The 26,561-nt window shown below is 38.9% G+C and overlaps 1 protein-coding gene and 1 long non-coding RNA gene across 8 annotated transcripts; one reads left to right on the top strand and one right to left on the bottom strand.

Annotated features, from left to right (window-relative positions):
• Positions 1-20,450, bottom strand: LOC122065335 (pentatricopeptide repeat-containing protein At2g19280). Of its 7 annotated transcripts, XM_042629138.1 has the most exons (7): positions 20,049-20,450; positions 15,952-16,021; positions 15,780-15,872; positions 11,545-13,956; positions 2,234-2,346; positions 2,085-2,150; positions 1-762 (listed from the first exon to the last, which is right to left on the bottom strand). In XM_042629138.1, exon 4 carries the CDS (start codon positions 13,848-13,850, stop codon positions 11,679-11,681), a length of 2,172 nt encoding a protein of 723 aa, XP_042485072.1. In that variant the 5' UTR covers positions 13,851-13,956; positions 15,780-15,872; positions 15,952-16,021; positions 20,049-20,450; the 3' UTR covers positions 1-762; positions 2,085-2,150; positions 2,234-2,346; positions 11,545-11,678. The 7 variants fall into 7 exon arrangements, with proteins under 7 accessions (XP_042485072.1, XP_042485066.1, XP_042485068.1 ...); XM_042629132.1 differs by lacking the exon at positions 2,085-2,150; XM_042629134.1 differs by lacking the exon at positions 2,085-2,150 and having other exon boundaries at positions 15,963-16,021.
• LOC122065336 lies at positions 20,137-20,925 on the top strand. Its single transcript, XR_006135978.1, has 3 exons — positions 20,137-20,260; positions 20,386-20,645; positions 20,773-20,925. It is a non-coding gene; the product is annotated as an uncharacterized LOC122065336 (long non-coding RNA).
• The last annotated feature ends 5,636 nt before the right edge of the window (positions 20,926-26,561 follow it).

The following is a 26,561-nucleotide window of genomic DNA, read 5'->3' as shown; positions in this document are numbered from 1 at the left end:
ACATCAACAAGTCAACATATTTTAACAGGATTTTGAAAATAAAAATCAGATTGAATTTGAAATCTAGTTCTAAGATAGTATTGCCACACACAGAGTTAAGTACAATATACATCCATAAAAAATAAAAAAAATAAAAAGATAAATATACATGATATACAGATTAACTTCCATCCAGTACATATTTTTGATTCATTTGAATTTGGGGTTGCATTGGTGGAAATTTAGGATCGACTCTTACAGGTGAAAAGTCGAGGGAGAGTCGTTCGAGCGGTTTGCACTTGTAGAATGAAGGCCTCAAATGTACAACAAGGAGTGATATGGTACAGCTTAGAAGAGATAAAAGATAAAAGGGTAGGTTGAAAATGACATAGGGAGAAATAAGAAAAGTAGCGAATGGCCTTGGGTTGTAACATGGCCAAAATAGGGTTGAATGCCGTAATAGTATTCATATCCAACCCCATTGAGTTCAGACAAGGCAGGCTTGAGCAGTTGACTTGGATTTCGGGTTGGATAGGCATCTACATGACTACACGTATTGATCTGAGATCTTCAATGGACAAGACTGGGAAAGGTTGAAGTCCCACTAATGAGGATATAGACTGGGAAAGGTTGCTTGGACTTCATGAGGTGGCACTGCAACACTGATGGTAGCAACTGTTCACTTGACCCCAATATCGATAAAGTTCTGTATAATCTTCAGGTGTGCTTGCATTGGGCTAGGCGTGAAGGCCACAGTGCACTTTGCCACCCTTATCTTCATGTCTGTTCAATATTCAAGGAATGATATAAATCATCAAGTTCAAAGTTAATGACAATTAAAATCACAGAGACAAGTACGTGCATGGAAAACTGAAAAAGTTATAACCAGGTGCAAGGGAGGCAATATGAAAAACAACATCAACTGGATAATAAGAAAAAGATAATGGATTTGGACTGACATGACTTTTTCTGGTAGATCTATTTGTGACATTACTGGAAAGCTTGCCTTCAGGGCAGCTATTAACCACATCTGGATGGAGTGCAACCTTTGTAGATATACCTCTTAACTCTAGATCTTTCAATAAAATTTGACGTCTCCTCCAATCTTGGCTCCCTCTCACTTAGGCCTGTTGTTGACTTCCCAAGGAACAAGCTTGATGTTGTCTCATGGGGTCTCCCTCAGTCCCTTTTGACTTCTCCTCCCCCTGCCATGTAGGGCTGTATTCCCCGGCCTTTCCGGATTTGTATATCCCTCCCCCCCCCCCCCTCTTTTCCCTGTATCTATTTATATTATTCATGAGAAAAAAAAAAAAAATGGACCCTGAAGCCAGAAGTTTCAGATGTTTGTGTAGACTCCTTCACATTGTACTTACATATCTTTGATTTGTTATGTCTCATACTTCAGTATCCCTCATCATTTGTCTCATTATGTCAAAAAATTAAAGGAAAATCCAGGAAAAATCCGTCAACGCCTTAATAGAATGGTTTATAGCCTCTACCAATTAATATATAACAGATCTTGTGGATAACCACATCAAATTTTGAACCACCATGAATTTGCAAAATTTTTGGTCATATGTATCAATGCCTAACCTGTCAATTTTATGCACTTCACTAAATAGCAAAGAAAACTCAACATTTGACTTAGTACATAATAATTTAGTTTTCCAAAGAAGTGCATTTCACATATTTTAAGCCCAGTGATTACATAAGATCTTAACCAGGCGGCTTTTGACTGGCCCCTTCTCATGGTAGGCGAGTGCTAGTGCAATCTTGCACAGCCAGGTTCATGCCTGTATAATGGGTGCCACAACTTTGAGTGGGCCCCGCTTTTACAGTTGGACCCTGGCCTTGTGTTTTAATGGTCATTAAAGAACTTTGTGCAAACAATTTTCTCATGGTTGCCTCATCTAAGAAATAGAAATCGTGGATATGATCAAACATGCATAAAATACAAAAACAGAAACAATCAGAACTTTATCAAAAATAAAAAGGTAGAGGAAACAATCAGCATATCATAAACAAAAATTCAGAAAAAAGAGAGATCCACTTGCAGTCACTGGATCCGACAAGTCAAACTTGGAACATTATTGGCCAACATTTACCATATTACTCAATGCACCAAAATGCCACTCGTGTAAGATTCCCAAAGCATTGAGTAAAAAAATTTCCTAAACAAAAAAGGGGAAAAACCTCATATCAAATTGCACGTAATCTTAATCCATAAACAGTGTCAAATGTATAAGTATGCCACCTGTTTATTTTATGTTTGGATGTCCTCCATGTGAAGGGTCTTTATGGAGAGCAGAGGCATTGGATATCACAACAGAAAGGACATGCAAAACTCATCCTTCAAAAATTTGCAACCTGATATATATATATATATATATATATAAAGAAAAAAAAATAATTCAGCACTAGGAAAAATCAAATATACAGTTCAAACATAGCAATTGGAGTTCAAGGCCCCATATGATTAATTGCAAGTATTTTTCCAGAAAGCAGCTGTTATTAACAGCTGGATATGTCAAAACAAATATACAAGTGAAGGATTCGTTTGATTGTTACTATCTACATGCTCTTTTGTTTTTAGTGTATATCTATAGCCTTCTACTGTTCTGGAAAATTTCATTTTCTGGAAGGATAGGAGCATATGAAATAATCGACAATTATACACAGTACTTTAGTACATAATTTACATTGAATGCATCAATATATAATAGCTAATTTGGCAGAACCAGTTCCAACTTATAGTATACTGAAACACCAAAAGAAAGCAAGGATAGAAGAGAGTAAGGAGAAAGAAGACACAGATAGAGAAGAGGAGAGAAAACAAGAAGAGTTTGTGCTCGAGAAAGTTAGGAGAGAGATCGATTACCCTTCCCTATATTTACTGATTTGAAATAATTAATACAAGATTACACGAATATCCCTACACTAACATATAAATACCCAAAAGGTTCTAACACATGCTTATTTCCCATCATACCTCATTTTATGTACTCTTAACACTCACCATCCCAAGCTGAGGAATAAACATCATGCATGCCCAAGTTGCTCAAGAGGATATGTAACTGCAGAGAATTTGCTCAAGAGGATATGGAACTGCAAATGACTCCTCTGTTGAACATAATTGATTCCATGTCTTCACAAAGGGTGTGCAGATCCAACCAGAGTCAATTTTCTCCTTTACAAAACGGTGATCAACTTCAATGCGCTTTATATGATTGTGCTACATGTTTTATGGTTGTCCTTGTTGGCAATCTCGGCCACGTGGTGGTGATGATGTGGCCAGTTTGGGCGAATGGCCGAAAGTGATGTCGTGGCAGCATTCAGTGTCACCGATGAGATAACAAAGCCACATGGTGTGCATGGAGTAGATTGATACATCCATGGTAGGCGGTATAGGTTTTTGGGTCAAAACTGGCAAAATTGACCTATTTACGCTTGGGGGTATTTTTGGTAGTGAAAATGAATTTTTTGGAAGACAGTTTCTTCTTGAAAAAGTTATATTGTAATTTATCAAGTCCAACGCTTCTCATTTTATCGCGTTTCAATACTGTATGAAGAAGTTACGGAATCCGAGGTCAAAAGATGGGTTTTGTGGTAGTCATGGTTTAAGATCTCGGCAAGATCTCGCTGAGATCTTGTTTTTTGCGATTAGCGAGACGAGATCGCATGCAAGATTGAAAAACAACAAGATCTCGCCGAGATCTCGCTAAATCTAGCCAAAATCTTGCCAAATCTCACCTCTTTACATTTTTCAAGAAAAAAAACACTAAGGGGGAAGAATTTTGGTGCTTTTGCTTGAGGATCTCCATTCCTACACTCATTTGGAGTTACTCTTCTTCTCAAGAATCATTTTAGATAAAAAAAATCTTCTCAAACCCATTTTTTCATTGAAACATCATCAATAGCCTATCTTATGTCATTTCAAATTTTCAAATGTATGTTAATGTGACTCATCAGTCATCAATGTTAATTGTTAATCAATTAAGTAATTATCTATAATGTCTTTTAAATTCTTAAGATTATGGTGTGTCATGTGTTGGTTGTAGAATGTGGATTGTGGAATAGAGCATAGTAGCCTAGGGTTTGAAGAGCCAGAGACTAATTACATAGGGTACGAAGTCAAAGTACCATTTTAAGTTTGATTTTTAAAAAATTGATGTTTCCATTGTGTTTAGAAGTCCTAAAATAGGGTAAATACCTAGTTTCAGGGACTACAAAGACCATATGACCATCGAGATGATCGTCAAAGAATATATGGTCTCGGCGAGATCTCTTTTTTGCATTAGTGAGATGAGGGGCTAGAGCGAGATCTTAAACTATGGTAGCAGTCGGGGGCAGTTTCGGCATTGAAGATGAATTTTTTGGAACAAACTTTCTGCATGTAACGATATGAGAAAAATCTAATTTTTCCAATGCTTCTGATTTCGTTAATCTAATTTTTCCAATGCTTCTGATGTCATCACATTTCAATTCCGTATGAGGAAGTTGCGACATCGGGGAGGTTCAGGGGCATTATGGTCATTTTGCATGGTTGAGTTGGACGATCGGATCTTCTGGAAAGTTGTAGAGCTTCGTCATGGTTTCAACGCTTTTCATTTCGGCTCAATCGGAGTTCGTATAAGTAAGTTATGAAGGTTTCTGCGGATCGGTCCAAAAGATCCGATCCAAAATACTCAAATAGCTCTCAGTGTTATGCAGGTGATTTTGGAAAAATATTTTTGAATTAAGGGGCCTCTGTGCAATTTTCATAAAGTCAAGGCCTTGGGTGTTAGTAGGAAAGATGGGTCTGATTCAGTGTGGCACACGTGTATAGAGGCTCATATAAAAATCCCAATCCTTGAGACCTCGTGAGATCTGATCTTGAATTGAATTCAGCTTTATGAAAAAGCAACCAATATTTGTTAGACAACAAAAAGGTGGCTGACGGCCTAATGCAGGCATGACATCATCATTTAACTTTGTTGATGCTGATCCAATGGCTATGATCTAATGCCCGTTATAAAATCCTACGGCTAAGATTAACAAGCACTTTTTAATTAGATGAACGGCCCAGATTGCGCCCTTGTTGCGCATGCGCCAATGCGGCCTACGCCACTCCTTTGAAGATTCCATTTTGAGTGTTCTAGTTGGGCCAACTTCAAATGGCCATAACTTTCTAAACCTAACTCTAAATGACTCCATCCAAGTTGCAGCTTCTTTGTCTTTTCAAGATTTATCTAATGGGAGTATGAAAAGGACTTCTGAGAGAGGTAAAGCCACAGTTTGTGCAAGAGAAGATCCTCCCTTTTGTTTGGTCTTTGAATAAGCATGAATGCTTGATGATAGTTGTTCTTAGTCCATTAAAGGAGGTAAAAGAGGTGGTTGAGATGTGTTGATGATGCATTAACTCAAAGCCAAAGAGGAAGAAAAGAAAGCAAGGAAGGGTTTGCTTGTTATTGCTTTGAAGAGCAAGAAGCCAAGGGAAGAGGGTGTGAGCATCAAACTTGTCAGTGCAAGTTCCCAGTCATCCCAGGCAACTAGTTGTGAGATTCCCTAACTTTGGATTTACATTATATGCATATATGATGATATGTATGTATGCTAGGTTAGTTGTGAATGAAGTGTATACATGCTAGGTTAGTTGTGGATGAACTGTAAGTATACTAGCTACTTGTGGATATATATGTTAGGCATAGCTTGACTATAGGGCATTGATATAAGCTCCAATTTATTGCATTTCTATATTGTGTGCTTAGTGGGTGCTTCTGTGTAGTGGGTGCTACACATTGTATCGGCACTGCGAGTGCCATCTCAGCTTCAGCTTGAGAAAATTGGGTGTGGATGCTCCCAACTGTGGGTGCAGTCAAAAGTAGTGTATTGAGTAGGTATAAAGTCTTTACAGACATTACTCCAGGGATGTAGGCAAATTGTCCAACCTCATAAAACCTTGTGTTGTAGGTGCTTGTTGTTTGCATTTTATATTGAAGTGTGTGGAATGCGGAATGAATGTGCACACGTGAAAGTGTCTATGAGAGACTGAGTGTGCATACGATTGTGTGCGAACAGGGATAGGTACAGGGACATGTACATCATGGTTTGGCTTGTCAAATATTGGACAGGTTTTGGGGATCGGAATTGGACTCACTGTTTCAACCCCCCTCTCAGTCATGGTTCAAGATCCCAGCGAGATCTCACTGACATCTCGTTTTTTTAGATTAATGAGACGAGATTATAGGCGAGATGTAAAAATGACAAGATCTCGTCAAGATCTCGCCAAAATCTTACCAAATCTCGCTAAAATCTTGTCTCTCTACATTTTTGAAGAAAAAACACTAAGGGGCAAGAATTTTGGTGCTTTTGCTTGAGGATCGCCATTCCTATCTAATGTCATTTCAAATTTTCAAATGTATGTTAATGTGACTCATTAGTCATCAATGTTAATTGTTAATCAATTAAGTAATTATCTATGATATCTTTTAAATTCTTAAGATTATGGTGTGTCATGTGTTGGTTGTGGAATATGGATTGTAGAATAGAGCATCTAGCCTAGGGTCCGAAGAGTCGGAGACTACTTACATAAGGTACGAAGTCAAAGTACCATTTTAAGTTTGATTTTTACAAAATGAATTTCCATTCAGTTTAGAAGTCCTAAAATAGGGTAAATACCTAGTTTCAGGGACTACAAAGACCATATGACCACCGAGACCAATCATCGAGTCGGCCGCAAAAAAATACATGATCTCGGCGAGATCTGGCGAGATCTCTCTTTTTTGGATTAGCGAGATGGGGAGGCGAGAGCGAGATCTTAAACCATGCTCTCAGTGATTGCCGGGTTACAACACCACTCTGGTTTATGTGCTATGCTAATAGCAACTTTGTTGTTACAATTCAATTGTATAGAGTCCTCATCTTCAAACCCTAATTTTCTTGAAGTAATTTCTTTAAGCATAGGAGTTAGCAAATTCCAGGCGCTATGGCCTAAACTCTACCTCTACACTTGATCTAACCACTTCAAATTGCTTTTTTACTTCTCCAAGTAACCAGACTCTCACTAACAAAGGTGTGATATCCTGATGTAGACCTTCTATCAGAAACAATTTTTAGCCAATCAGCATCAGCGTATCCTTCAATCTTCAAAAGGTTATGTCTAGTGTATAACAATCCTTTTCCTAGACTAGACTTCTAAATACCTGAGAATACAATACACATCAGCCAAATGCTCCAATTCTAAGAGCATGCATAAACTGACTCACCACCCCAACAACATGAGCAATGTTGGACAAGTAAGGGAGAGATCAACTTCCCCACCAGTCTTTGATACTTCCATGCGTCAACTAAAGGGTGTCCATTGTCATAACTAGTATATGATTTTCATCAGTAAGTGAGTCAATGGGTTTAAAGCCCAACATCCTTGTCTCCATCAAGAGTTCCAACACAAACTTCCTATGCCAAATATTTACGCCCTTCTTCAACCTTAGCATTTTGGTTCCCAGGAAATATTTCAAGGTACCAAGGTCTTTAATCTCAAACTGTTTAAACCTATTATTTCTTCTTGGTTATTTCCAATCACTAAAATGCATCCATATAGACAACTAAAGTTATGGGATGTTACCACTACCTTGTCGGGTGAATAATGTATATAGTCAACACAACTATTGTATTCATCCTTAAGTATAGCTTGTCTAACTCTTTCAAACCAAACCTTCGAAGACTAGATCCATTCATGGGACTTCATCATCAAAACCCTTCTTGCGATGTCCTTCCACCCAATCTTTGTCAACTAGATCCATGAATGGATCTGTTCCCCTAATTTTTCTGTCATTGTTAATAGTAGCCCAACTGGTTTCTTTGCTTCCTTTGCCAGCATCCGCCAAGGTTGCCCCCTCCCCCCTCCTCTTTTCCCTTGCCCTTAACGTCCTCTCTAGATCTATCCAATTCTCCACCGACCACCATCTCATCTCCCCCATCCCTAAATGTAAAGCTCTCAAGCTTACTCACCTTGCTTTTTCTAATGATCTCATGATCTTCCCCAAGGTTGATCCCCTATCCATCTAGACCATCATGTCCTCCCTCCATCGCTTTGAATATTTCTATGGCCTTCGTATCAACCTCCTCAAAATTTTCCTTTTCCTTGCTAGTATCTCTGAAGCCTCTAAAGCTCACCTCCTTCATTTGACTGGCTTCTCCCTTGGTTCTCTCCCGGTCAAGTACAGGCTCATCACTACTAGATTAACATCTCACCACTACTCCCCTATGTGGAATCACATTAGGAAGAGGTTCCAGATCTAGAAAGGAAAACTCCTTTCCTATGTTGGCCACTTGGAACTCAGCAGGTATGTGCTTCAATCTTATTACTTATACTGGAATGGTACTTTCCAGCAGCGAAAGTCCATCATCAAGGCAGTGGAATCTCTGATGTGCTTCTTCCTCTGGAAATGCGCTGGTACCCCCAAATTCCTCGACCCCATTGACTGGGTCTCTATCAGCCTTCACAAGCAGGAAGGGGGCATGGGGTTGCGTAAAATCAAAGACTAATTACACAAGCCTTCTCAAGCTCATCTAGAAGCTTTCCTCCAAACAAAACAGCATCTGGGCCTCTTGGGTCAACTCCTCTCTCTTGCGGATAGACTCCTTATGCACAACCTTCTATCCTCCAACTCCTCTTGGGTTTGACGTCAGCTACTCAATACCAGTCCATTGCCCTTCGAGCCATTCCACCACCATCTAAGACAGGTCCTCAACCTTCCTTTGGTTAGATAACTAACATCCCTCTAAGGTCCTCTTCTCGACTGTGGGTGCCAGATCCATTTACACTTCCAATCTGGATAGAGATCTCCATGTGGCCTCTATTATCGCCAATGGTGCCTAGTCCCCTACCCCATCCCCTTCGATCATTTCCTTCCTTTGGTCCTCCCTCCCCTCTTCCCATGTTAATGTTGACGGGGTCATCTGGTCCCATTCCCCCCCCTCTGGCTGTTTTAGTTTCTCCTCTGCTTGGGACTTGATCCACTCTCTATCCCTTGGCACAAGATTATCTTGCTTGCTGGTCACATTTCCCGCCACTCATTCACCGTTTAAAGAGCCCTCTCCAATTGCATCCCCACCCAATCCTTCCTCATTTATCGCCACATCCAAGTCCCTCCCCGCCTGCTGCCTATGTTGGAATGGTACCGAAGATGCTAATCACCTTTTCTTAGAGTGCCCCTTCTCCTCGACTTGGAAAAGTGTCCTCTCCAACTGCTGGCCTACTAGAATAAGACTTCTCCCCCTTTTCAGAGAATGGATTTGGGTTGATATAACCGTAGTTGTCACAGCGCCAAGGCGAGCCAAGGTGTTAGAGGGTTGTCTAAGAGCTTAGGCGAGAAGGCGCCCACCTTAAAATGAACAAGGAGACCAAGGCTGCATTTGGTAGTCATTTGTTTCGTGCCAAAAACAAAATTTTCAGTTTTTGTGTCAAATTATCGTTTTAGAACAAAAATATGATGTTTTGTGGACCTATTTCAAGAGCAATTACTCTAGTTGTTCCCTTTTTTTGTATTTGGAACAAAACCCAAATGATGGAATAAGGTTTCGTTGTTCCATCATTTTGCGTTTCCAGCAGTTTTTTTCCCCTTTCGTTAAAAACAAAAAAAAAAAAGTTGACACCGTTTTTTTGTTCCTATAGAACAGAAAAACATTAGAAACATTTTTCTGGATGCCTACCAGCAGCCCAAGTTTTATTTTATTTTATTTTTCCCTCTTTTTTAACATTATTTAGTAAGCTACATATACCTTATATCATAAAAAATCAACATTAAGCCACATTAAATCATAAGAAAATCAACATTAAGTCATAAAAAATCAACATTTAAATAAATATTTTTGTTCTATAATAAGTTTGATTGGTCAAATGATTATATTTTTACATGAGACTTTTTGTAATAGGTATAACATAAAAAACAGCTTTCCAACAAGTCTAAAATTACTTAAATCTGAGTTGTAATAATAAAGTTATGTTCCAGTCAAACTTATTTTAAAGTGCACGAATGTTGTTAAAATCTCCTAAATGAAAATAATTTTATGGATATCAAAACAAAAGATTATTTTACCAGACTTTTGGTTTTTAGCAATGTTTAAACATGATAAGTTTTATAAACTTTTCATTATTGAGAAAAATCCCAGCATTTAAAAGTTGATCATCGCCCCTATAACCAAAATTCAGTTTTTGTTCTTGGACTGGTGGGTTGATTTTTTATATTTTTGGAATTTTATTTTCAAACTATCTTTATTGGATTCAAATAGGGGATATTTGCTTATTTATGAATAATATAAAAACCGTTTACTAAGAATTAGAGGATGAAGTTTCACTGAGAATTAAAGTGGGATGGATGAAGTGGAAAGGTGTGTTTGGAGTGTTGTGTGACGGGAATATCCTTTTAAAGCTTAAGGGGAAATTCTGTAGGATTGTGGTGCGACTAGCAATGATGTATGGGGCGGAATGTTAGGCAGTTAAAAAGTGTCATATAGATGTCATATAAAGAAGCTATGTGTAGCTGAGATGAGGATGTAAGATGGATATGCGGCAATACTAGGAAGGATGAAGTAAGGAATGATCGTATTAGAGCTGATTTGGGAACTAACTCGATCAATGACAAGGTCGAAAGTCGTTTGAGGTGGTTTGGCCATGTTTAAAGGAGGCCTGAGGACGCTCCAGTAAGGAGGAGCAATCAAATTCAGATTGAATGAGCTAAAAGACCTAGGGGCAGGCCTAAAATGATCATAGGCGAAGTGGTGAGAAATGACATACATAGTCTCGGTCTTGTCCCAAGTACGACCTCGGATAGAGCCTATTGGAGGGCAAGGATCCATGTTGCCATTTAACTGAGATTCTCCCAACTTATTGGGGTTGTGCATCTTTCCTCTTACTCTCATCTTTTCATCTCTTCCACCCCCTTTTTCCTATTTGGACCTTTTTACCCTACACTGTTTTGTTGGATCCATATAGCCACCAACCCCATTAAGTTGGGATAAGGCTGAGTTTTTCGTTGTTATTGTTATGATTAGTGTAATGCTAGACATAACAAAAATGCTTGTGGCCTATTGCTTTCCGAAGTCCAAAACTTCCCCAGCCTCCGCAGTTTTAATTCAACACAGACAAGTGAAAAGAAAATAAGTATATACTTTTATCCAATATATATATATATATCAACATTAGATATTACTTTATATATTTGCAATGGGAAATGAATTCATTTTGAACCAGCACTACTCTGTCGGCTTCATGGTGTTCTCTTTTCTATGAATCTATAACGGGAAGGCATTCTTTCAGTCAACATCACTTCCAAACGCCTATCCATCTTATACACTAAGCCCTCTAGACCGTCTAGGATCACATCCATATCTTAATTGATTAGTCATTGTGTTGCAAACGGAAGGCTCTGGGGTTTGACCCCAGCAAACAACCAAAAAATAAATAAATAAATAATAATAATAATAATAATAATAAAGAAAGAAAGAAATAAAGAATGGAAGCTAAAAGGGGCAGGGGGAGAGAAAATATCAAACAATATGATCTATGTGAAACAGAAGTAGTACCTTGCAATGCCAAGATCGCGCAAACTGCCAAAATTACCAGCTTGCAGAGAATCTGAGAAGAAAGGAAAAGGATGGAAGCCATTTCCAACCCCAGGTGCCTCTGAAGAATAAGAAGCAGGTAGCACCTGATAGGATTAGTATGTTGTAACTATATACTGAGATATATCAATATCAATACCATGCTTCAGCAGTATTTGCTGCATCTTAATTCCAGTAGCTTTTATAGGATCATCAACCAAGTTTTTCTCAAAACCATGCGCAAGTAAACGGTAAGTAACATGGTTTGGAATGATACCACGTTCTACCATCATACTCAGCAAGCGGAAAGCATCGTTTATGTTTCCCAGACTGCAAAATCCATGTATAAGAGTGTTGTACAATATTAAGTCCGGAATCAACCCAGCGTCCAGCATCTTCTGGAATAAGGCATTAGCCTCATCCATGCGGTGGGCTTTGCAATAGCCATTAAGAAGAGCACTACATGTTACAACATCAAGTCTCATTCCATGTTCACTCATGTAGGACCAAACAAGAAATGCTTCCTCAAAGCTTCCCTCCTTAGAAAACCCACTTATGAAATCAGTGAATGTTAAAGCATTGGGAGACAACCCCCTTCTAATAAGCTCATCAAAGATAAATCTCGACCCTTCAACATAGCCTCTTCTGACAAGACCATGAATAATAGTGTTATAACTTGTGATGTCAGGTGAAACACCAGCTGATCTCATACGACCCAACAACCCATAGGCCTTGTGCAGGAGCCCCACTTTCCCATACCCATCCATTAATGTGTTGTACGCAAAAATATCAGGTTTTAGACCCTTCCTTTCCATCACCTGGAGCAAATATTCTGCAGTCTTCAAATCCCCACTTTTGCAATTGACCTCAACTAAAATTGTGTATGTCACGATAGACGGTTCAGTTCCCGTCTTCAACATTTTTCCAAAATAATTGAGAGCTGTTCTTATGTCACTAACCCTACAGTAGCCTCCAATAATGGTAGTGTAACTATAACAATCAGGAAACATTCCCAATGCAAGCATCTCAGAGAAAACTGCATCAGCTTCAATCAATCTCCCTTCTCTGCATAATATTGTGATAAAGCTATTGTAAATGAAAAGGTTGGGAGTGAAACCAAAGACCTTCAAAACAAGCATTGCTTCCTCCAACCTACCTGCTTTACAGTAGCCATCAATAACTGAAGAAACCAAAACTGAATCTGGAAATATATTCATTTCAATCATTTTGAACAACATAGAAGTGGCCTCCTTTAGGTAACCCATTTTGCAGAAGGCATCAATCACAATTGTAAATGCAACAACATCAGGTTGCAACCCATAATCTCTCATATCCACAAGCAACTTACAAGCATGTTCAATCATGCCTAGTGCACAATATTTATGGATGAATAAACTAATAAAAGAGGCATTGAAATCCATACCTCGATTCTGCATTTCACCAAATATTTCCCAAACCAAATCTATCTTACTTGACTTTAACAATGCCTTTAGAAGAGAATTACAGACTCCAGGAGGAGGAAAGATTCCGAGGTTTTTCATTTTTTTGACTACTTCAATAGCCAGGTTTACCATATCTTCCTTAACATAACACCCAACAAGCATACCATAAACAATTTCCAACACCCTTCTATTTTTTGAGGTTTCTTTGAGGACATCCAACAGTAAGTTATGCCATGCTTCTCTCCCATCATCATTCCTAACATGATATAGAAGAAGATCCATGGCTCTATGATTCATGTTCCCCAAAACCAGAATATTTACCATAGCACAAACTGATCGAATTGCATGCTTTGTTTTAGTGCAGTCCTCGCACCATGTGTAGAAGTAGAAAGCTAGTGCAGCATCAGAAGTCTCCTCAAACAAATCATTCAAAATCCGAGTAACATTCAATTCATCAAGATCAATATTGTTCCCAATTCCAGAACCGAAATACCACCCTCGTTTTGAGAGAACCGATTTCACTTTCTTCATTTCACCCTCCATTCCCCAAATCTCCAAACCTGACAAATACCGTTTGACAGATTCTCTCATTCCCTTCCCACTAAGATAAAATCTGCTTTGATCTGAAGATTCAACTGAAATGCATTCAAGATTCTGTAGGGAATTCTCATCAAAGGAAATAAAATTTTCAAAATTAGCAACTTCCTTCTCCAAGAATGATAAATATGTTGACATCAAACTCCTCAATGCAAGGAACTGAAATTTTTTATTTCTTCCCAAAAACAATCTCGGATCAACAAAAAAACTATGGGTAGCTGAAAATGAAAAAGCCCACATGAAGCACATGAACTTCACCTCAAGTTACCAAATAAAGATGATCAAAGAAGACTCCAAATTAAGAATGAACTATTAAGGCCCAAGATAGCATCAACTCAAGGCCATAAAAGCCCACCTGCATTCAAGAAAACCGAAGAAGTTGTAAACAAATGTAAGACCAACAGAGTAATGGGACAAAACATAAGAACAATTTCCATTGAAGGGAATGTAAGAAAATGAATGTAGAAGAGAAGAAAGGAAGGGGGCGGGGGGTAAGGAAACAGAATTGCATATGGGTAATAATCAATCACCATACGGTTAAAATCCAACTGGGAAATCAATAAAGAAAACGGTTTTCCACTTCAATAGAAAGGAAATACAAAAAGATACACATCCATGAAACTTAGGATTCTTATAACAAGCAAGAGATTAACCTGAAACAAATGCAAATTTCAAATACAAAAATAAGTCTTGCCAAAGAAGGTATCAGATGAAGAAATGTATGTGTAACAAGAATCAAGGTTTAAAGTATTGTATCGGCCGATAGGTATCAGTATCAGAGTCCCTCTTTGGATGCCTAAGCCAAGAACTGGTCCTAAACCAATTTCTGGTCTGGCAAGGTTTGCTAGTTAATATAGGCATATAATCTTTATTTTAGGAGATTGGGTAGATAAGTAGGGAATTTTCTTAGGATTATTTAGTTTCCATTTCAGATTAGTTTACTTTAGAACGAAGATGAACGAGTTAGATATTGGCATGAATTGTTGTGACCAATGGTGAGCTTGCTTTTTGCGTGCATCCTTTTTTCCCAGTGTTCCACAACTCTCTTCGCTAAATTCTCATGTAACATCTTTCCTCTCATCTCTTATTCTTCCTCCCCATCATGTTCTTCGTTCTTCTTTTTTGGTTTCCTTTTCCCCACTCCTGTTTCTGGGCTGTAGTTGCAGCCCTAATCAGATTGATCAATCTCCCTCACATTTAATCTGCTTGGACTGAAACTTTGGTCAAGGGTTTTCCTTTCATAGGTGACCCAAGCCCTAGATTCTTGCTTCCCAAATCATCCACTACTGAGAGTATTAGATCTGCAAATGGAATTCAACCTGTATCTACTGCCAAGTTCATATTTAGATATTAAATACTATTTTTCTGCTTGATATCTTGTGTGCTTGTTGAATTGATTCAATAGGGCTGAAGCTTGGGAATCTCTCCCTAAAATATCATTTGGTTTGGAGTCCTATTGACGAAGATACCTCACCTGAATTGATTTTGGTTTATCGTTAACCTTGGTTTCTATCGTGGGTAATAGGTAGAAGAAGGGGTTCTTTAATTAAAACTCAAAGTTGCCAGTTATTACAAGTTGCCCTTCCACCGTTCCTTTATGTTTCATTCCTAGTTTACCCTTTCTACTATCAAGTTATAATCCTTGCTCATGTTTTGAAATTCAGTATAATTGTGTTACAGAACCAGAAGATTATACTTCAGTAGCCTTGATCAATTTCAAAACATTAGGAGATCTATCAGCACTTTTAAGAAAGAAAGGTTCATGGTCGATACAGTTGTGTAGATAACAGGTGTCTGGTTGATAACCATGTCATCAACCCTTGAATTCACAATCACTTTAGTCACCCTTATCAATGTCAGACCCAAGTATTCAATTTGTTTGTGACCACAAAGGGTAAGTTACACTCTTCACTGAATATTTCCTTAGGTTACTATAGTAATTAAGTTTTATAAGAAAGTACAAAGCTCATTTTCAGTATTTTAAACCCATTAATTACATAGAAGATTAATAAAAGGTAGCCAGGCAGCTTTGATTCTCTTCAATACTTAGCTCACCTAAGCAGAACTGCTCCAGGCATTGTTGTCCATGTCATAATGTTTTATGAACCAAAATTCCAGCAGAGAAACAATCATCCATATCATAGACAAAAAAAACATAGGAAAATAAGCACCACTTACAGCAAGTGGTTCCTCAATACAACTTGGAACATTCTTTCATCAACAGGTCACCATATTCTCCAATACAACATATTACTACCCAACAAGACTTCCCTGAGCATCAAGTGAAAAAATCCTATGAGAAATACAGAGGTTACAGGTAATATTAATCATTAAAGATGCCAGGTTTTACTCTAAAGTAACTGGCCAACAGATGCTTGGAAGGCCAGGGCATACTCGTCTTCATCCTTCATGAAGATCCCCTAATGAAATCATAGAAGAATAAAGTCTAGTAAGAATCAAATATGAAATTCAAAAATATTAAAGAAAGCTCAACCGAAGACTCCATTTGATTGACAGTACAATAGGACAGACACCTGAGCTCTTGTCTAACATAAGCATTTTTAGTTATTTGATTAGAATCTATATGCTCTTATTTTCTGGAAAATGACCTACAGTTTCGAATCACATCTCATTCTCTGGAGACATAGCAGTAGAGTAAACGACTAAATACTTGTAAGTGATAAGGTAAATCCAGCTGTCAATTACAGCTAAATTTTTGGGAAGCCAAAAAACCTTCATGCTCTCAAGAAGCAGCAACCAGATAACAAGAAATTATAATAGTTACAGGGGTAGATTCTTCTGCGTAGCAATAAAACTTCACCAAGCAAGGGAAGCAAAGTAGAATACTCATGCTCTTTTGGGAGATAACAAGATCTTTCACAACAAGATTCCTCTCTAATTTTTCCCAAAACTATTCATTTTTAAAATAAGGAAATATTTTCTGATTGTTTATACATTTTGCATATAACAGCAATAGTATACATGACTAGTTTTGTCTTTAGTAATCATACTTTTGGAGGACAAGATTTACAATTCATTCAATGAACAACAACAACTACTTAACCTTATCCCAACTATATGAGGTCAGCTAAGTGGATCTTTGCCCTCCAATCAACTCTATTCGAGGTCACACTTGATACAAAACCTAAGCTATGCATGTCATTCCTTACCACTTCTCCTAGGGTAATTGTAGGCCTGCCACTGACTCTTTTATTCCTTCAATCTAAATCAAATCACTCCTCCGCATGCCACCTCAAACAACTTTCTTGTAGTTTTAATGCATCGGAGCTACTCTTAAATCAAGTCTAATATGATCATTCCTAGTTTTGCCACTCCTCCATCTCAGCATTCTCATCTTTGTTACACTGAGTTCACATATATGATGCTTCTTAACTGCCCAACATTCTGCACCAAACATCATAGCCAGTCATATTACTCTCCTATAAAATTTTTCTTTTAAGTTTAAAAGGAATAAATTGATTACACAACACTCCGAACGCACCTCTCCATTTCATCCATCATACCTTAATTCTCTGCAAAATATCATCCTGATGCAAACATGGCTGCAATTGCATGGTTGGACCAACATAACCGGCCTTAAAGGCGAAGAACCAAGAAAAATCGGTCCAACCAGGGTTTGGGTCCAACAAAGGTTGGAAATAAATAAGTAGTTTATTTGTCTTTCATTTCATGCCTTTTATTTTGCTGACTTGAACGTAGGAGTTGGGATTCTTTCCTTTTGCATTAGTTTCCTTTTATGGTTGTTCCCTAGTTAGACCAGTTTCTATTCTAGTTTTATGTCTCTATTTTCCCTATATATAGGTTGTAATCGATGGACAAGTTAGAGCATGGTTTCAAGTATCGGTATCGTATCGGTATGATCCCCGATCCTTGACTGATATGGATCAGTTACCCGTATCGTTTCAGGGGTTAAAAAAAAAAAAAAAAAAACTTTCTTTTGAAAAGCAAGGGGCAAAACTGACCGATACCCACTGATCCTCTCCAATACCAATCCGGATCGGATCGGTGATATCAGCAGAGACCAAAACCGGTACCGATACCAAGAACTAAATCCATGAGTTAGAGTCATTTGATATTTTGAATGAGAATTGGTTGGATTTGTGCTGTGTGAGTATGTGATTCCCTTCCTCCCCTGCTACTCTGATCTTCCCCTTCTTCCCCAAGGCCCTCCATCAACTTGGTATGAGAGAAGGAGGACTCTCTCCTTCATTCTCTTTCCCTGTTCTACTGTGGTCCTACCTCCTTCCAATGCTTGTTGCCAAACAACAGCAACAGTGAATTAAAAAAAAATCTCTTGCCTTTTTTTTTTTTTCGATAGGTAATTTGTATGTATTAAGGAAAAAAGTAAAAACATAGAAACACAGAGGAAGACAACCCTTACAACCATGGTTTTAAGTATCGGTGCGTATCGTGCCGTATCGGCTGATACGTATCCGTATCGGTAGGCATCGGCACGATACATACCGATACGCTATGGGAAATTTTGGGCCTCTTTTTGTGTATCGGCGTATCGTACGTATCGTATCGTGCCGTACCGTATCAATACCGATACGTACGATACTCTACGATACTAACTTTCGAAAATCTAAAAATTTCCGAGAGTATCGGTACGTATCGGTACCGTATCAGTACGTATCGAAGGTATCGTGCAGTATCGAGCCGTATCGTACTGTATCGGTACGATACGGCTACTTACCGTATCAGTACGTATCGAAGGTACCATGCAGTATCGAGCCGTATCGTACCGTATCGGTACGATACGGCTACTTAAGTGTGAATTTTTTGTTGTTTGAAACAAACACTTCACACTCTCACCAACAGTTTTCTATATTTTGCTTCTTTCTTCCCCTTTGATTCACACACCTTTTTGGAGACTCAAATGGTAGATTGAAAGAAACATTGTGGAAGTGAATGGTTCAACAAATGAGAGAAACATAGTCCAAGAAGAACCTTGAAGGCTTGAACTTGAAAGTTGAAACATTTGAATAGTAAGTTCTTGAATCTTTACTCACTTTTTTCAACTTTAACCTTAGGTTTTTAAGGTTTTTTATAAATCTAAGGTTCATCATACTTAGAATCACATTTTGTGCATCATTATTACATGAAATCATTGGATTTATAAGGATTTACAAACTTTTTTCAAGAGAAAATGAGGGTTTCAATTTTTTTCAAATTTCTTAGATCTACTCATGCTCAATGGTTAAAAATGTTTAGATTTATTATATGTTATGTAAAAACAAGTGTTCTACAACTTCCATGGAAATTTTTGATTTTACTCAAAAAAATATATTTTTTTAATTTTTTTATTCCGAAATTAATTTAAAAAAGAAAAAAGAAAAATCCCCAAAATTTTTTATTTTTTTTTTTTAGAAAATTTAGTTCATTCAACTCTTAAAAATAATGTCATAACTTATAATTACTAAATACATGATTTCAAATGAAACCCACATTTTTTTCCCAAAAAAGTGAGGGTTTCAAATTTTTTTTTTTATTTCTCAGATCTACTCAAATATATTGGTCCACACTTTGTTGATTTTTTATATGTTCTTTAAAAACATTTAATCTAGAACTTCTATAAAAAAAATTTAATTTTTCTACAATGAATGGGAGACCCACTACCATAAATATTTCGACTGGGGTAAATATTGTGCCTATATTCGACAAGTGCAGAATATCATTGTAGTTGTTTCTATTGAAGAAGAAGGTCCTAGCCAAGGATTTGAATCACCACGACACTCTTCACGGCACTCATCACAGTGGCAATGGCAATGAGGAAAGAAAAAACTGTAAGAAACTCAAACCTCATCATTTTGAACATTTTCAACTCAATATATTTGTCTATCAATACGATACCCTCTACTTAAGTATTTATGCATTCTACATGTTATATATAGTTTTTTTTTAACTGTTTTTTTATGCAAAAGTGTATAAAAATGTGTTCCCTATCCATTTATGTGCGTATCTTTAGCGTATCTTAGCGTATCTCCGATACGATACGATACCCTCCTGATACGTATCTTGATTTTGACCGACCGATACGGCGATCGATACCGATACTTTCAATCTATGCTTACACCTTCTATTGGGCAGACCAAAAGAAGAAGAGGGTCACTAATCATGAGACAAACTCTTGTTCCTCTTTCTAAAGTCCTCACTGCCAATAGCCTAAATCCCCTTCAATCCCTCTACAGCAAACCCCTCCACCCTCTTTCTTTCCCTACTGTAACAGCAAAGACAACAAAAATAAATAAATAAATAAATAAAAACTTTTCTCCTTTGTTTCCTACCGAAACCCAATCCCACGCTTGTAACTTTCGATCGAACTCTTCCCCTTCTTCTAGGGTTCCAGATTGTGAAAAAAAAAAAAAGCAACAGATGAAGAAGAAGAAGAGAGACGAGAAGAGAGAGAAAGGACAGAGGACGTACTTGCGTCGAAGTCCCATAACGAGCCACCCTCCCTTGGTCGAAGCCGACTCCCACCGCTGGTTCAAATCACCGCCGCCAGTCCCTGGAATTCCCCCTTCCTCTTGTTGATTCTCCTTTGTTGCAGCGCAGCCTTCGCCGACTCCCTTGGGTCGATCAGGAGAGAACTGCACCGTTGGTGTCTTTCTCCATGAAGAAGACTCCTCCCTTTGTTGGTAATCGAAGCCCCACTCCGAAGATCCTTTTTTCTTTTACTTTCTTTAATTTTCTATTTTCCCCACTTTGCCCTTCTCTTATTGCATGCGTTGTGTTTACCTTGTGATTCTAATTGATAATCCAGGCAACAGCTGTCTAGCACAATTGGTAGGAATTGCTGGTTGAAGCAGCCTTCCGTCTGGCACTTTCAGAGTTCGAGTCCCCCACCCTCCTTACTGCGTTGGGATGCCTTGCGAGACAGCCTTAGGCCTGTGATATGCAACTCTATACTGACATGTGGCAACCGATTACTCACCATATTCAAATAGAAACCAGGAACGGCTATGCGAAGCGAGCAACCTTGAATCCCAAGATCCGAGGGAGATCCAGAGCTTCCCGACAGAGGTAAGTTTCATGATTATGCTTACTACTACTTTCCTTACCCTACTGCTGTTGCACAGATCCCTAACTTGGGCATCAGAGTAATCCCAGAGTTTGCTCTAGGCCTCTTACCATTTGTTTCTCTGTGCAGGGTAGACATCCCAACACCAACATATCTTCGATTGCAACAAGCTGTCATCCTAGTTGGGCCATAGGCCCTCGAGAGGAATTGTCCAAAAAAAAAATGATAATCCTTATAATTATGACATTGCTACTCATTTAAAGGATTTCATTTTAATTACAAGTTTGCCACTACTATCATAAATTTTCATATATTTACTATTCTGTCATTACTCGTGAGTATTCATTGCTTTCTCCACCATGGTAGCCAACAATGAAGTTCTTCAGCAGCTCAACTCCTACAAGGGAGAAATTTATGCATTCACTACTGTTGTCACTTCCCTTCAAATAGTGTTAGAATCTATACAAGTTTTTATTGATCGATTGGTGACCGCAGATAAGAGAAAGAGCCTCATTCAATCTGTAAATTTTTCCAACACCACTCCATTCACTATCACTACCACCATGGCCACCACATCATACACCACCACCTCCATGACCATATGGAACTACTCGATATGATGATGAAGCAAAAAGAGCAGTAAGACTGGATGTCTTTATTTGTTTTATGGAGATAACAATCTAGAATTATACATTGATTGGATTCATAGCTTAGAGACATTCTTCAGATGGTAGGGGTTGACAGAGGCCCGAAAGATCCTATTTACAAATGCTCAATTGAAAGGCACAGCCTGAGTCTAGTGGGTCAAGCAATAACAATGAAACTGAACCCAAAGCATTGGATTAGTCACTACTTCGGCTGAAATGCATGAAATCATGAACGAGAGATTTTTTTTTCTCCTGATTACAAGCAATGGATGCACCTTAAGTTTGCACAGTTGAAACAGAAAAGTCTAACCATTGAAGAGTATGTTGCTAGATTTTATTATTTTGCCACTCATTATAATTTTGTGTGGGATGAAGAAGTTTGGTGGCATAATTCTGCAATGGTTTGCACCCTCAAATTAGTGCTGCTCTTGCATCTAATCGATTACCTACTATGGAAGATGTTGTACAGGTAGCATATCAGGTTAAAGAAAGTCTGAAACATTCATACAATCAAAGAACTTTTACATATACTCTTCCTAGATGTACTAGTTCCATTCACTAGCAGCCTTCTTCTACTCAGGAAAAGTCATTTAGCAGACCACATACTAGTGTTTTATCTATGGCATCTTCATGACCTAGCCGGCCGTATTCTTCACCTCGACATGCTTCTAAAATGCCATCTTCATGGCACTCGTCCATACTCTCCCCCTTGAAGTGGATCAAATAAACCTTTTGAGGCAACAAAGTTTACAATTCGGTGCTACTTGTTCAATGGATTTAGACATATTAGTGCTCAATGTCCCAGTCATTTGGCTGTTTTTATTGATAAATAAAACTTGGTTTCAATACAATTGATTTAAGGGAAGAGCGTGTGTCAAGTGAAGTCCATGATACTCTCAATAATGAAGATCCACATACTTTTTATATCATTAGTTATGTACTGACCACTTAGAAACTAACAATGAAGATTGGCGCCACAGTAGTATTTGTTGTTTTATGGTTATCGTTGTTGGCAACTCGGCCATGTGGCGGTGATGACGTGGCCAGTTTGGGTGATGTGGATGAAAATGATGACATGGCAGTGTCCAGTGTCACCGATGAGATAACAGAGCAGCTTGGTATACGTGGAGTGGTTTCTAGGTCAAAACTGGTAAAATTGGCCTATTTATGCTCGGGGGTATTTTCAGTAATGGAAATGACATTTTTGGAAGATCAGTTCTTCATGAAAAAGATAGATTGTAATTTTCCTAGTCCAATGCATTTGATTTCGTCACATTCCGATACCGTATGAAGAAGTTACGGCATTTGTGGCAGTCGAGGGTAGTTTCAGCATTGAAGATGAATTTTTTAAAGGAAGTGTTCTACATGTAACAATACGAAAAAAATACAATCTTTCCAACGGTTCTAATTTCATCGCGTTTCGATTCCGTATGAGAAAGATACGTCATTAGAAAGTTTTAGGGGCATTTTGGTCTTTTGACATGGATGATTCAGATGATTGAGTCTTTTGAAAAGTCGTAGAGCATCTAGTTACGATTCCAACGCACTTCATTTCATCTTGGTTGGATATCGTATGAAAAAGTTATAAGTGTTTCTGTAAAATCGGTTCGAAAATCCAAACCGAAAATCCATCAGTTGCTCTCGGTGTTGGGTGGATTTTTCGGAATTTATTTTTGAAATTTGAAGGGCTTTTGTGTAATTTAAAGATTTTGAAGGTCTGAGTTGTAAGGGGTCTTTAAGCACTGAAACATATGGAGGCAGGGCTTGATTGTAATAAAGAGGAGTAAAGGGAAGTGAAATGGATGGCCAAGATTCGACCACGTAGGCTTGATGCCCATCCAAAGGCTGCTAAGATTTTACACTTACTTGGATGAGATAGATGCTTGCGTGTAGAATTTGATTGGTTAGGTGCATAATTCTTGATGCACTGGCGCTACACCTTATCAAGGTATGTTGTGGTGTTTCGCGCGTGTACAGAAGGTATAAAAAAGATTCCGATCTTAATGATCTCATGAAATCTGATTAAAACCATCATGGAGGATTCGGATCCAACGGTCGATATGCATTTCTCTTTTGTGTGTGGGAGACAAGCTCCCTTAAAATTCGGAAAAGCAACCAATCATAGATCGACAACACTTCTGACAATGTCAGCGCCTATGTCATGATGACGTCATCGAGATTCAAATTTAATGGTTTGGATCTATTGTCCGTTGGTTTAATCCGACAGCTTAGATTACAAGATCTTTTATATGAGATCTACGGTTAGATTTCACCCCTGTTGCGCGTGCCGCCGGTGTAGCCTATGCCACCCCTACGAAGATTCCATTTCAAGCTATCTCATTGCTCCAACTTCAAATGGTCATATCTCCCTCATTTTAACTCGAATTTGGGTGAACCAAGTTGAAGCTTCTTCATTTTTTCAAGCCCTACACCATGGAAGCAAGAAAAATGGGTTTTGAGTGAAAGAAGGCTACGGTTTTGGTAGGAAAAACTTCCCCCTCTTTGTTGGTCCTTGAATGAACATACATACTTGATGATAAATGTTCTTAGGCCATTAAAGGAGGTAAAAGAGGTGGTTGAATTGTGTTAATGGTACATTAACTCAAAGCCAAGGAGGAAAAGAAGAAAGCAAGGATGTGTTTGCTTTGAAGAGTAAGAAGCCAAGGAGAGAGAAGGTGCGAGCACCAAACTTGTCAGTACAAGTTTTCAGTCATCCCAGGCAATCGGTTGTGAGATTCTCTAACCTTTGATTTTACATTACATGTATGTATGTATGTTAGGATTAGTTGTGGATGAATGTATACATGTTAGGTTAGTTGTGGATGAACTGTAAGCATGCTAGTTAGTTGTGGATGTAATTGCTAGACAAGGCTTAACTATAGGGCATTGATATAAGCCCCAATTTACTATATTATTTATTGTGTGCTTAGTGGGTGCTAAGCACCGGGAGTGGGTGCTCCCGTGTAGTGGGTGCTACACATTGTATTGGTACTATGAGTGCCATCTTAGCTTCGACTTGAGAAAATTGGGTGTGGGTGCTCTCGACTGTGGGTGCAGTCAAAAGTAGTGTATTGAGTAGGTACGAAGCCTTTACAGGCACTACTCCGGGGATGTAGGCAAATTGTCGAACCTCGTAAAAACCCTGTGTTATGGGTGCTTGTTGTTTACATTTTATATTGAAGTACGTGGAATGTGGAATGGGTGTGCACACTTGGAAGTGCCTATGAGAGGCTGAGTGTGCATACGACTGTGTGCAAACAGGGACATGTATATCAGGTTTTTCTTGGCCAGGCATCGGACAGGTTTTTAGGGATCGGAATTGAACTCACTGATTCACCCCCCTCTCAGTGACTGTCAGGTTACAACAATTGGTATCAGAGCTGATACTCACTGACAGTTTGATCAACAACTGAGTGATCCAGAGGCAGCGGCAGTGATAGTATGGCAAGTGAAGGTTATTCAGGACATGCACCAAAGTTTGATGGATCTGATTTTATCTTGCGGAAAAGGAGAATGCAGTCGTGCCTAGGTTCACTAGGTTATGATGTTTGGGTATCAGTTTTGATTGCGTACAAGGAACCTGAAAGAGGTCCAATTGACAATTAAGCTAAGAAGGCTTATTGTTACAATCAAAAGGCTGTGAATGCAATATTCTCAGCATTGGATAAGAGTGTGATGGCTAATGTAATACCCCGCTTCTTAAACCCGGTCTGATTTCGCGGTTGAACCGGTTCAACCATGCAGGAACCGAGCCAGAGGAAATTCGAGCGGGTTCCTTATGGGCTATGATGGCACGGGTGACCTTAAACACCGGCTGGCCCGACAAGTCCGAGCCAGTGCCAGAAGAGACGGGAGTGCCCAAACCGTGTACGTGCACCTACCATAAGGCTATGTATGGATGAAACAGGTATTATATCCGTATTTTAAGGTATATACGTATGCTACATCATATGCCTGGGGTGGGGTTCGCGCCAAGGTCCGAACCCGGTCAAAATCCTAAGTCTTGGCTCTCAGGTGGGTAGGATAGGTGGGTGCACCCACCTGAGTGACCCATCCAAGAGCACTATTGACTTAATTAGGAATAGTATATAAGGCTTTATGATTTTCTTTTCTTTCCATTTATTACCCTCGTACGTTGGTGAGAAAAGTAAAGAGGAGAGAGAAAAGAAAGGGAAGAAGAAAGGAAGAGAAGGAAGAGGAAGAAAAGGGGGATTTCAGCGGCGCCGAAGCTCGGTCTTCCCATTCCGGTGCCGGGAGAGTGATCTTCAACTCTAGATCTACAGTTGGAGGTAAGAAAAGTTGGGTTTTGTGAACATTCACCATACCCAAGCTTTAAACCCTTGATTCGAGTATGGTTTCTTGAGATCTTGTAAAACCCCTTTGAAATGATGAATCTAAGGTTTAATAGATGATTTATGTGTTGATCTTGAAGGATTTGAAGAGATATTGACAAGGTGAAAGGAACATTGTGGGTTTGAAGTGGTTGGAGGGTTTGAAGTTATTCTTGAGCAAAGAAGGTAAGATGGTTTCCCTCATTTGAATCTAACCTAGATCTAGGTTAGAACCATCCCATAGGACCTTGAGGGTGTGAAGAATGGGTGGGGAAAAGCCCCATTTGATTCCCCAAAGAATGGAGAAAACGGGGAAGAAACAGTGTCTTTTTCGCCAAGACCGGTGGGTACTACCGGCGGGCAGGGGCCCGCCGGTCCCAAACCGGTGGGTAAAACCGGTGGGTAGACAGCCCACCTGTCTGACCCACCCGTGTGGCCCCGAAGGTGATCCTTATGTTCGATCGAATCCAAATCGGACGTGTGACCTTCTTTTGACGTTCTAAACACGATTTTGACATCGGATTTCATTAATTTTGATTCTAAAATGGTGAAGTACTAACCCCGCTCAATTATGTTAGGTTCACCAAATTCAACCCGATTCGCTCCGGATCTCACCCGTACCGAACGGGAATCCTTGTACGCTACAAGTAAGTGGAGAGGGGACGTTTGGCCTTGTTTCAAGGCAATTGTTTGGCATTCATTTAATTATATCTAATCTAGTCATGTCATCATGAATATGCTATGTAGATTAGTCATTCCGCACATTGATGTGCATATATGCTATGTTTACTTTTCAAATGCAAATTGAATGAGATGTTAATATGTTGAATGTGGACATCATGGAGCATAATGCATTGATAGACTAGATGCCGTGGTCGGCTTGAAAACGAATGCATTGGTGGCCCGTGGTATGGGACACGGAGGCACTATGCAGTCGTAC

The sequence above is a fragment of the Macadamia integrifolia genome, unplaced genomic scaffold, assembly GCF_013358625.1.
Source record: "Macadamia integrifolia cultivar HAES 741 unplaced genomic scaffold, SCU_Mint_v3 scaffold1979, whole genome shotgun sequence".
Lineage (NCBI taxonomy): Eukaryota > Viridiplantae > Streptophyta > Magnoliopsida > Proteales > Proteaceae > Macadamia > Macadamia integrifolia.
Note: the sequence above shows the minus strand (reverse complement) of the source record. Positions and strands in the feature narration are given on the sequence as shown.

Excerpts from the sequence above, each read along its gene's own strand:
- LOC122065335 (XM_042629138.1), bottom strand. The coding sequence starts at position 13,850 with ATGTGCTTCATGTGGGCTTTTTCATTTTCAGCTACCCATAGTTTTTTT.